The sequence below is a fragment of the Meles meles genome, chromosome 20 (genome assembly GCF_922984935.1).
Source record: "Meles meles chromosome 20, mMelMel3.1 paternal haplotype, whole genome shotgun sequence".
NCBI classification, from domain to species: Eukaryota; Metazoa; Chordata; class Mammalia; order Carnivora; family Mustelidae; genus Meles; species Meles meles.
The window spans coordinates 27,045,144-27,057,640 of NC_060085.1; the positions used below are offsets into that span (position 1 = coordinate 27,045,144).

General features: G+C 45.6%; 1 protein-coding gene across 10 annotated transcripts in view; it reads left to right on the forward strand.

The window, feature by feature from the left end:
- The first annotated feature begins 3,223 nt into the window (after positions 1–3,223).
- Positions 3,224–12,497, forward strand: part of PXK (PX domain containing serine/threonine kinase like) — a 110,971-nt gene continuing 101,697 nt past the window's right edge. For all 10 annotated transcript variants that reach the window (XR_006816427.1, XR_006816428.1, XM_045990314.1 and 7 more), the window contains exon 1: positions 3,224–3,433. Coding sequence is in view for 8 of the 10 variants with exons in the window: in XM_045990314.1 (XP_045846270.1) it covers positions 3,332–3,433 (102 nt within the window). In the remaining 2 variants the exon portion in view is untranslated. The remainder of the gene's footprint in view (positions 3,434–12,497) is intronic.

The window sequence follows — 12,497 nt, forward strand, 5'->3', positions numbered from 1 at the left end:
CTCTGGCATCATTCCATCCTATATCCGTTTTCTTGCTTTCAGTTTCTTTTCCCCAGTGAGGGAAACTTAGACAAGGTTGTTATTTTACAAACTTTGCAACTCGATTGTATATTATTTTTTTTGTAATCATACAAGTAAATATTTTCATTAGAGACATTTTGGGAAATACAGAAAAGCATAAAAATGGAAGGTATTCCTTCCTAGAGACCCTCAATTAATATTTTAGTGTTTTTCCTTGTTGTTTTTCTATATAAACACGTTAAAAACTTGGGATCCTACAAGTGCACATACTGTTTTTACCCACTCATTATTACATCAAGAGAATTTCTCAACATTATTAAATACCTTTTGATAATCTGATTTTTAATCACTGCAAAATATTCTACTTATGATTGCCCCATGATTTGTCCAATTCCCTATTGTTAGATATTCATCATTGCATGCTATTTATTTGCACTGATTTCCATTATTTCTTTAGGCTACCCTTCCAAATGTGTGATTACTGGGTGAGAACATTTTCAAAGTCCTTGATATGTACTGTCAAATCCCAGCTCCTAGCACTGGGTAAGGTAATTATTACGTGGTAAGTACTCTGTAAATTATTGTTGAATAAATGTCTTTCAGAAAGGTGGACCAATTTATACTCCCACCAGCAGTATTTGAGAAGGCCTTATCTTGGTCCGTCCACATTATGAAAGGAATTATGATTCAAGCAGAATTTCGGTTTCTGTGATTGTGGCAATGAAATAATCAATTTGCTTTAAAGAAATGGAAGTAAAAAGTGGAGGGGCACCTGGGTGGCTCCTTTGGTTGAGTGACTAACTCTTGATTCTGGCTCAGGTCATGATCTTCAAGGTCGTGAGATTGGGCCCCATGGCAGGCTCAGTGCTAAGCAGGGAGCCTGCTTAAGATTCTCCCTCTTCTTCTTCCTCTGTTCCTGCCCCTTCCTCTCAAGAAAATGAAAATAAAAAATAAAAATTAAAAAAGAAGAAAAAGTTGAAATGATAAATGATACATGGTTGTGGTTTAGTAGACTGCTGTTTTTAAACACACGGAGACAAAAACTGAATACTGGAATTCTGATTATATTAGGACTGAATCGTGAAGTTCCTTGTTTCCCTTTTCGCATGTCGATCTGTTGTGGCTACTTGCCCAATAATCGCTGTAAGCTCAAGATCTGGAGAGGGTATTCTTTGGATACTGTCTAGGCCTTTGCTGTCATGTCTAATGGTGGTGGTGGGGGGCAGTTACCAAGAAACTTTATTCTCTCTTTTTAAAAAATACTTTATTTATTTGACAGGGAGAGAGAGACAGCGAGAGAGGGAATACAGGCAGGGAGAGGGGGAGAGGGAGAAGCAGGCTTTCCACTGAGCAGGGAGCCTGATGCGGGGCTCCATCCCAGGACCCTAAGATCATGACCCAAGCAGAAGGCAGACATTTAATGACTGAGCCACCCAGGTGCCCTGAAACTTTATTCTCTTGTCTAAAATGCAAAAATCTAGGGGAGACAAATTTAAGAGAAACTCTCCATTCTGTGAACTGTAGGGGAAGGAAGTTAACAAATATTATTAAGCAAAAATGTGCTAAGTCCCTTCCTGTCCAACTGCATTCCACATCCTAACCTTTCCATATAGGTAGTAGTATCTCCATTTTGCAGATAGGGAGCTGGGGCTCAGAGAGGTTGGGTAACTTATTCAAAGTCACACAGTTGGTAAATACCAGAGCCCCAGTGATCCTGGTCCTCTGATTCCAAGTCTAACTCCACTGTTCTGGGATGCAGCCCTTGGAAAGAGAGGTGTGGGTGGGATTCCAGGGGTGGGGTGGGGGGAGAGGACTGGGTGGCAGGGGGAGTGCCAGTATTGTGACCTTGGTTTCAGAAAGACTGTGAGGGGCAAACGTGGTGCTGGGAAGTTGATCTCCAAGCTCTGGGGCTCTGGGGTTGAGGTTCTTGGAGCCAGTACAGTGGGACGGAAGATCCTAAGTCTGCAGGATCTTGGTTGAGAGTTTTCAGGGGTGAAGGCTGTTAAAAGAATTCAGCCAACTAAGTCTGAAGATCTAATAGGCATTATTAAGTGATTCATACTCAGGCAAGATCCCATCTAGCAAGCAGAAAGGACCTCTGAGGAGCTGAACAAAAAGGAAGATTTTTGGTTGTTGTTGTTGTTGTTGTTGTTGTTTTTGTTGTTGTTTTTAATAGGAAGGAGGGTGGGGCAAGGAAGTTATTAGCAAAAGAAAGGATTATTTCAGGCAGGGTCACTTTCCCTTAGGGGAAAGGGCAGAGGGTCTTACCATGCAAATTACCTCATCTTCCTTTGGTGGGGGTGAAGGGGGGGGGGGATGGAGAGTCTGCGGGTCAGATTACCTCACCCGGGCCGGCCATTAAATTCCTGACTGACTGTTAAAACTACATTTCTGGGAGAATTTGAAACCACAGTTAGGTTAGATAGTAAGTTCTGGTTTGGTGATGTGGCCTAGCATAAGTGACTCCATTTTGGGTCTATGGTTTTCTTTTTGACAAGGCTTTTGTGGCTGGGGGCAAGGGTGGAGATTGGAGTCCTGGACTGAGGCATGGATTTTAGGATCCCCAGTTCCAAGAACTTGGGTCTGAGGGTTCTGAGGTCCGAAGGCACCAACTGTGGGTTTCAATTCTGAGGACCTAGCTCTTAGGTTCTTGGGTCTGAAAAGCTAGGATCAAGGGTTCAGTAAAACCTGAATCTTAGGGGCTTGTTTTAGAAAGTTTCTGGGTCTGCAGGGCTCGGACTGAGAGTCTCATCCTGAAGGTCCCTTTTCTGGCTTAGGCTCCTTGGGCCTGGGAGGTCTGGGTGGGAAAGGTCCAGCTGTAAAAGTCTCAAGTCTGTTAGTCCCGGCTTCGAGGGCCTAAAGTGAAAAGCCCAACGTTGCGAGGCTTGGTTTGGCAATCTTTGGGCCGGAGATTTCCTGGATCGCAGGGCGCAGGATGCCATGTCTTCGGATCTGAGGATCTCTGGACGTGGTGGCTTGGGGTGGAGTGTCCCAGGTCTGATGCTGGATGCTGAGGGTACCGGGTCTGCGGGCGGCTACGAGGAGCTTGGAAACGCGGGTCCAGGGCTGCGGCGACTGTGATAGTATCGCGCTAGGACCCCGCGGGAGGCGGCGGCGGGAAGGGCGGCCAGTGTTGACAGCGTGGGCAGCGAGACTGCCGGCGCTAGGACCCCGCGGGCGCGGCGGGTGGCGGCGGCGCGTGGGGCGGCGCGTGTTGACAGCGGCGGCGGCGGAGCCGGGCGGGCGGCGGGAGTCGGCGCGCCTGGTTCCTGCTCTTGGTGTAGAGGCGGTGGCGGACGGGCGTCCGGGGATGGCCTTCATGGAGAAGCCGCCAGCCGGCAAGGTGCTGCTGGACGACACGGTGCCGCTGACTGCAGCCATCGAGGCGAGCCAGAGCCTGCAGTCCCACACGGTGCGCGGCCCGCCGGTCGGTCGGGCGGCGCGGGGCGGCCCCGGGCGGCGAGAGGGCTTCGGCGGCCCCGCGCGGGTTGGGCAGGGTCTCCCGGACGGAGAGCGGGGCCGGGGGTCGGCGGCCCAGGCCGGGAGGGTAGTGCCGTGGCAGTGGCTCTGGGTCAGGGGCCCCGGGGCCCAGGTGAACTCAGGTCTGTAGGGGCCGGGGGTGGGGATCTCAGCCCCCTGGGCCAAGCAGGAGGAAGGGCTCGGTGGTGCCGCTGCGAGTTGTAGGATTCCCGGGCCCACCTTGGCCAGGCGGAGTAAAGGGAACAACCAGGACCCTCTCCTTCACTTCTGCCCGCCGCCAGCCTTCTCTCTGGGGCCGCCGAGTTTTCCTCCCTTCGGCTGGGTAGCTGAGTGGCGGCGATGTGGATGTGTCTGGCCAAATAAGTGTGACTTTAGAGCCTACTTCTTGGGATAACAGAATGTAAATGGCTGGTGTCTGCCTCCCCAGTTGCTGGGTAGTTGCTTGGCCTAGGCGCTGGGAAGCGGTGAGGGAGGCAGTCTGGGGTCCTGCTGAGGCAGGTGTATGAGTGTGCACCTTCCCTCCTCTAACCTGCTCTTTAGTGGGCAGTGGTAGCATTCATTTGAGTTTAAAATTCACCAGAGTAGCATAAAGGAGTAATAGGTCCTCATAGTAAACACAGACAGAGTTCATTTGTTACATATACTGTCTTTTATGGGTCTTTAAAACCAGGATTGTTTTCATTTGCCTGTACCTTTTTTTTTTTTTTTTAAGAACACTGTGCATTATAATTTACAAGCAATAAACCTAGAAACCAGCAGAAAAACAGGAGCTGTCAGCCAGTAGGACTTCGTTTGGGAAATAATGAATGGGGAGAGAGAGATTCCTTAAATTGTAGTGTTTTGTCAGGTCACCAAATCAGATTCTAGCTCTGAGGCTTGTTTGTTTACCATTGCAGTGTGTTTAGGGTTCATCATCTGGAGGCTAAAGTCCCACAATAGCCTTCTGTTTCTCTTTTTGTTCAAGCTGTTCTGGTGACTTCAAAGAGATCTTTTATTCTGTTGTATTAAAGTGGGACTTTTTTGAACCTCAGTTTCCTCTTCCAATAGCCATGCTTTGTAGGGTTTGGATTGTTCAGAGTGTTCATTTCCAGTTAGGAAGATGATTATACATTTAAAAAATGTATTTCATTTTCTCATTTATCTTTAATCCTCTTTTACAGACTTGGGAGAAGGCACTGTGTTGGACAGAATTTTTACCCTTTGTAATGTATACCTGTGGGAGTATGGGTTAAAGGTTGAAATTTAGGGCAGGTAGTCAAGAATAAATTCTGCTATTAAATTAGATTTTTAACTTGACTTTTGGCACGTAAATCGTTCAAACTTCCGAGGAGGAGAGTTAAGTCTTTTAGGTTTATTTTGTGTTGAAATTAAAGAGATGCTTATAAGTACTCACAGATCTCTTCTTCCAGGAAGCATTCCATGATGGCCACTGCCCCAAGCCCTGTACTCACTTCCACCTTGACCTAGATTAGTTTATTCTGTAATCACTTTTTCAGTTTTCCTCTCCACCAGGCTATGAGAGGAGGGACAGGTGCTTAATTTTGGGTCCCAGATCCTGATGTCAGATAGGATTTCATATGTGTTTGTTGAATGAATAAACAAATGAATTGCAACCTTACTTTGCCTCTTTTTTGTTTGTGTAAAACAGTAGTGGTGAAAATTGGAACAATGTGGCATCTAAGATGCTAAGTTAAGGGGGTCAGTGCTTCAGCAAGGTAGTGAAAGGTGTAATAAGATTCCATTTCTACTGCCGAGCTTTTCTTTAAGAAATAAAATAATTAGAGAATGGGAGTCCCTATAATGATGACTGATCACAAAAGATAGTGACTCACAGAAGACCCATAGAGACAGATGTGGTGGAATAAAAAACACTGTAGCATTGTCTTGCGCAATTTTTGACTGTTCTATGTTCTTGTCATTTTAGCTGTAGAATTGGAGAGTGGGAAATGTTGCATCAGCCCTGAACTTTATTGAGAAAATCATATGCTGATGCAGACTTTCTGGATTATTAGCCCCTTATGAGTAAGTCCCTTTAAAACAGGAACTGTTGGAAATTATTTTGGAAAGAAGTAGTTGTTAGTAGTGGCATATGGAAGAAAAGAGCATTGTTTTCTATTGGGAAAACTGAAGGTGACTTTCCTATTTGTCAGCTGAAGGGAGACGGTGTCCCAAAAGTCAGGGCAGTCCTCCCTCTGAAATGCTGAAAAATGGATGTTGCTCCTTGGCTGTAGGATAGAAACAGAGAGAGAGAGTATGTAGTGGACAGCCTTTGAGCTGGAAGAGGCAAGACGTTAATATAGTTTTGGGCAGATACTTGCTAGTCTGTGGACATTGGTTGGGCAAATCATAAGAAGGTTAACTTTTTGATGTGTATTTTGATGTTGTAAAGAGGGTAATAAATGTGTGCTCTGCCTGCCTTCCAAGGTTGTTACAAAGATCAGATGAAACAATCTTTATGAAGTATTCCTAAAGGGCATTTCTTTCTTCTTCCATCTCTTCACTTCCTGGTGAAATAACATTCAAAGTGTTAAACATGATAAAGTGTTATTATCGTAAATAGCTAATTTCTGTCCATGGTTCCTTCCCTTTACCAAGGTTGTTTAGCTTTGGGAAACAGAATTTACAGCAGAAAATTTTAGGTTACATAGGATTTAAAATTTATGGACTTGGGAGGGAAACATTCTGTGGGTTGGAAAATACAGATGCCAGGATGGAGGGAACACAAGGTCACTGCGAGAAAGGCATATTTGCATGAGAAACTGGCAGAGAGGGTACAGATTGGTAAGTGATTCTGTTCCTGACTGTGGTTTGAATGATTTTATTTTCACTTTTATGGAGCACAATGAATTTGGCTTCAGGAAATAGACCAGGTCTCTGCTGCAAGGAAATGAAACTTCCATAAAATCCAAAGGGACTATAGTTAGGGAGGATGCTTTCAGCTCGGGTGGGAGGAAAGGGAAGGATTTTCCAAACAAAAGGAATTTGAATAAAAAGCCGGTACAGGTGAATTATGGGAAAGTTGGGGCTACTGAAGAGAAGACAAGGGAAATAGAGATGTTCTTGGTGATGTGAAAGGGAAAACTTCTAAAAATCAATAGACTGAAAAAGTGCTTACCTAGCTGAAATAGAAACCAGAGGAAACCGACAGTTTTGGAGAGGGTTGTTATCAAATATGCATATCAGGTTTTTGCTGGTCAGTGTGCTATAGTGTGCTAACGCTTCATCTCCATTTTCTCCTTTTAAAATACTCTTTTGTGGGGCTCATCTGAATCTAGGCCCATTTACTCTGCATTTGGTATATTTTGTTCTTGAGAAACAAAAGATAATTTTAGTGGTATTTGAGGCATAACACAATTTTTTTTAATCTGGAAAAGATAATATTACATGTTGAGATCTTTACCAAAAATAGTTCTCTCTTTGAACCTTTGATTTTTGGAAACTGTGTTCTTTTTTTTTTTTTTAATATTTTATTTATTTGACAGAGAGAAATCACAACTAGGCAGAGAGGCAGGCAGAGAGAGAGGAGGAAGCAGGCTCCCCGTGAAGCAGAGAGCCCGATGCGGGGCTCGATCCCAGAACCCTGGGATCATGACCTGAGCTGAAGGCAGAGGCTTTAACCCACTGAGCCATCCAGGCGCCCCTGGAAACTGTATTCTTTTTTTTTTTTTAAGATTTTATTTATTTATTTGACAGAGAGAGAGATCACAAGTAGGCAGAGAGGCAGGCAGAGAGAGAGGAGGAAGCAGGCTCCCCGCGGAGCAGAGAGCCCCATGCAGGACTCGATCCCAGGACCCTGAGATCATGACCTGAGCTGAAGGCAGCGGCTTAATCCACTGAGCCACCCAGGCGCCCCTGGAAACTGTATTCTTACCCAGTTTATTTATTCAGCAGCTCTCATTAATTTGAGAAAATGTGTTGTGTACCTACTGTGTGTCAGACACATGCTGGAGATCTGGTGGTATGCTAGATAGCTCCAGATTTCATTGAGCTTTTGTTCTGTGGGATTCTGAGGTCTTCCGTTTCCTGAGGTGTAGATGAGTGAGTCAGAATCTTTACCTGCCATAACACAGATGGTTTTGATCTTCCTTTTGTGGCTTGGATTATTGAGCTTCCACTTTTTATTTTTATTTTATTTTTTAAAGATTTATTTATTTATTTATTTGACAGACAGAGATTACAAGTAGGCAGAGAGGCAGGCAGAGGGGTGGGGAAGCAGGCTCCCTGCTGAGCAGAGAGCCCGATGAGGGGCTCCATCCGAGGACCCTGGGACCATGACCTGAGCCGAAGGCAGAGGCTTTAACCCACTGAGCCACCCAGGTGCCTGAGCCTCCGCTTTTTAATCAGTGGCCTTTTTTATAGTCTTTTTCTTTTTATATTTTATTTATTTGACAGAGAGAGAGAGATCACAAGTAGGCAGAGAGGCAGGCAGATAGAGAGGTGAAGCAGGCTCCCTGCTGAGCAGAGAGCCCTATGCGGGGGCTCCATCCCAGGACCCTGGGATCATGACCTGAGCTGAAGGCAGAGGCTTAACCCACTGAGCCACCCAGGCGCTCCTTCATATAGTCTTTTAAACTCTTTTCATACGTCCTCAGAATAAATCAATCAAATGTGATGCCAAATTAGTAGACCTCATTGCCTTCAGAGCCTGACATTTTAGGCAACCCAGTGCTCAAAATCGGGATCTCTCTGGGCTTCCTTTTGGGATGCTATTTGGAAGTTTCTTTACAATTCCAAGTTATACTGAATACTTTTTTTTTTTTTTAAGATTTTATTTATTTATTTGACAGAGAGATCACAAGTACGCAGAGAGGCAGGCAGAGAGAGAGGGTGAAGCAGGCTCCCTGCTGAGCAGAGAGCCCGACGTGGGGCTCGATCCCAGGATGCTGGGATCATGACCTGAGCTGAAGGCAGAGGCTTAACCCACTGAGCCACCCAGGCGCCCCTATACTGAATACTTTAACAAAAAAAATTTCTTGAAGGTATTTGCATAGGCAAATGCAGACCAAATAATAGTTCCTCATTTTATATGAAGACAATAAGTTTTCTTGAAATCTTTTTTGTTTTTTTAAAGATTTTATTTATTTGAGAGAGAGAGATGAGAGAGCACACACAGAGGGAGAATCAGGCTCCCTGCTGAGCAGGGAGCCTGATGTGAGGCTTGATCCCAGGACCCTGGGATCATGACCTGAGCCACCCAGGCGCTCCAAATTTTCTTGAAATCAAACCACTTGTCTTCTATTTGGTTATGGATTTTCCCCACTTGTTTTTGAAACCTGTGATGGATATAGTTGCAAAAGTCTGAGTTGGAACCTTTTAGATAATGGTAATTAGTTAATTTAGAGATTGTAAGTAAACTGTACGTATTTCTTTTTTTAAGATTTTATTTATTGGAGCTCCTGGATGGCTCAGTGGGTTAAAGCCTCTGCCTTTGGCTGGGAGAGGGGGGCGGTGATCTCAGGGTCCTGGGATCAGCTCTGTGTCAGGCTGTCTGCTCAGCAGGGAGCCTGCTTACCCCCTCTCTCTCTGCCTGCCTCTCTGCCTACTTGTGATCACTGTCAAATAAATAAATAAAATCTTAAAAAAAAAAAGATTTTATTTATTTGACAGAGAGAGACACAGCGAGAGAGGGAATGCAACCAGGGGGAGTGGGAGGCCTCCTGCTGAGCAGGGAGCCTGATGTGGGGCTCCATCCCAGGACCCTGAGATCATGACCCAGGCCAAAGGCAGATGCTTAACCGACTGAACCATCCAGGTGTCCCTAAACTGTACCTATTGAAGTCAATTTTTTGCAGACTGATTTAGAGGCTGGCTGGTGATTTTTTTTTTTTTTTTTTTTTGAGGGAGAGCATGCAGGTGGGGGAGGCCGGGAGAGGTAGAAGCAGAGAGAGAGAACCCTAAGCAGGCTTCATGCCCAGTGCAGAGCCTGATTTCACAACCCCGAGATCCTGACCTTAGTTGAAGTCAAGAGTCAGACGCTTAACTGAGCCACCCAAGTGCCCCTAGGGGCTGATGATTCTTAGGCCTCATCACTTCTTTTGAGGATTATCCCACTAGGAAGATTTTTTGTAGTAGGAATATAAATAAGAAGCTGGCTGTAGTTACCTGGAAGAAACTAGGATTCTGGGACTGAGGTTTATTTTAGGAGAAAAGATCTTATGTGTTTTGCTCCTCAGGGCAATATCATAAATATTCACCCATGTGTACGTAGCCTCCATGTAGTTTGTGATCTTAATAAGATTGTTCAAAATATAGATTGTTGATTGATGGTCTACAAGGGTTCATTTGGGCCGACTAGAACCAACCTGTTTTCTACTGAGGCAGGTAGTGGTTCCTTTTCAAGCTGCTAGAGATTTCTGAGCGGCTTCACCTGAAATGAGGCTCCTTTATGTTCCAGCTTTCAGCATCCTGAAGACAGGAGAACTGGATTCGAACATTGTTTTGGAACTCAGAAGTGCTTGAGTGCTTAGGGGTGTTGTAGAAGGGAGAGTAATGGGTTTTTTTCCATTGTTTTCCCCCTAAAACCGGAAGTCATTCTTGTCAGTGACTTCTTTCACAAGTAAGATGCACATGGTAGGGGAAATTAAGGTATGACTGTCTTCAGAGGAGACGACAGAGAACTTCATTTTCAGTTTGAAAATGTTGACTAATGGGGCGCCTGGGTGGCTCAGTGGGTTGAGCTGCTGCCTTCGGCTCAGGTCATGATCTCAGGGTCCTGGGATCGAGTCCCGCATCGGGCTCTCTGCTCAGCGGAGAGCCTGCTTCCCTTCCTCTCTCTCTGCCTGCCTCTCTTGTGATTTCTCTCTGTCAAATAAATAAAATCTTAAAAAAAAAAAAATGTTGACTAAGGACTAAGGGACAGGCACTATATTTGGGGTAAATACTTGTACCCCTCGAGGGGAAGAGTTTATGTGGATTGACCATTTAGTCTCCAGCTGATCTTGCTGACTGTCAAATATGGGGTGAGTCTGGCCATTTCCAGTTGATATGCTGTCACATATTTCCTCCTGCTTACTAAAAGAGTACATTTTTCCTGTGGTCTTCAGATAATTGAGTAGTTACTTTTTTGTTGGGTAAGAGGGTATTCCTATTAGTTTAATATTAGTTTGGGAACCTATTGCAACAGAATTCTTCTAGAATTTTTTTTTCTTAGTAACAGCTTTATATGTAATTCACATACCATACAATTTACCCATTGACTATACAAGTCCATATAAGTGGATTCACAGAGTTGTATATCTATCTCCATAATCAGTCTTAAAATTTTATGTATTCATTTCAGAGAGAGAGAGAGAGAAACAGCAAGGGGGAGGGGCAGCGGGAAGTGGGAGAGAATGCTCAAGCAGACTCTCCACTGAACACAGAGCCTAATGCGGGGCTCGATCCCTGGATCCTGAGATCATAACGTGAGCTGCCCATCCCCCCATTTTTTTAGATTTATTATTTATCATAATGAATTTTAGAACATTTCATTACCCTGAAAGGAAGCCCCATACCTTTTAGCCGTCACCCTGGGAAGTTTATAACATTGCAGGATACTAAACTCGAGACACATTCTTAGCACGAGTTCTTTACCTCTCTGAGTTTACCTCCTTTCACAGTCTTTTCAGAGGGACAAATTCTCTGTAAATGCTCATACACATGTTACGATAACCTCCCAGATCTTCCCTGGCCTGAAGCCTACTCTTTGGCATTGAATCTTAGGTTAAGAATCACTGCTGGAGAAGGTTTTTCAAACTGCAAAGTTGGAAGGCAGCTATGCTCACCACTATACCACCAACGCTCAAACTGCAAAGTTGGAGAAGTAGCTCGTATCTAAACAGTTTGCCTTGCTGCCACATGAGCCCTGCTTTCAGGAAGCCGTGGCTTTAGAACAGTAGATGAATTCTGTCCTGTCCGTGGGAGGGGTTACTCTGGATTGCACCTTGCCGAGGACATTGAGGTGTAGGTGCTGAGATGACTTAGTAGAGGAGCCCCGCGGAAGGCAGGGACCTCTGTGTGGGACAGCATGGTGTTGGTGCCCTGGCCACCTCTTTCTTTATGACATTTCAACCAGGCTGCCACACTGCTTCTGTGTGGCTCCTCAGAAACTGGTCATCTCTCTGCAGTTCAGTCGAGGCTGTTTTGGGGTGGCGGGAGGAGCGTTGGTATGGGACAAACCTGGGTCTAAGATGCCGCAGCTGTTTCCGAGGTGCAAAGGGAAGGCAGTGTTGTTCCGCATGCCTGCCTTCCAGCTTGCCCTTCGCCCGGTGACAGGGGACTGGTGGGCGGGGGACAGGTGCACTTTAGTCCTGCAGGGGGAAATGGAGCCTGAAGCGGGCCTGCTCACACCACACCCAGCACTCTCACTGTCCCCCCAGAGCACAGGGAATGGCTGGCTGACACATCGCCGTGCTCCATGTATCCCCGTGTGTCCCCCTGTGCATACCACATTCACTAACAGCCTGCTGCTCTCCACTCCGTGCTGCTTCTCGGGTTCTGGCTCTGGCTCTCCGACGGCCATTGCGGTCGGTGCTGGGGGTGCGGTGGTGAGCAGGCCTGGTGAGCAGGCCTGACTCTGGGAGCTCTGAGCATGCAGGACACGCCTCTGCCCCTTTCAGCCACTCAGATAGCAAGGGGAATATGGGTGGTGCCTATGGGCGGCTTGTTCTGCCTCTGTCCTAGTCTTTCTCTCTGAGGTTACCCCCAACTCCAAATCCAGCCTTTCATGTCTGTGTATTGTTACTTTGATTCCATTTCAAACTAGCACATTCCCTAGCATATAATAGTAAGATTCAGTCCGTGTTTGTTGAGTAAATGGGGTTTGTTGTATGATTGCTGTTATCTGAGCTACTGCTCAGGGAACATTTCCTGGGGACAACTACCTTACCAAGCTCGATATGCTTTTCTTTATTTTTTGAAAAAGATTTTATTTATTCATTTGAGAGAGAGACAGAGAGAGCACAAACAGGGGAAGAGGCAGAGGGAGAGGGAAAAGCAGACTCCTCACTGAGCAGGGA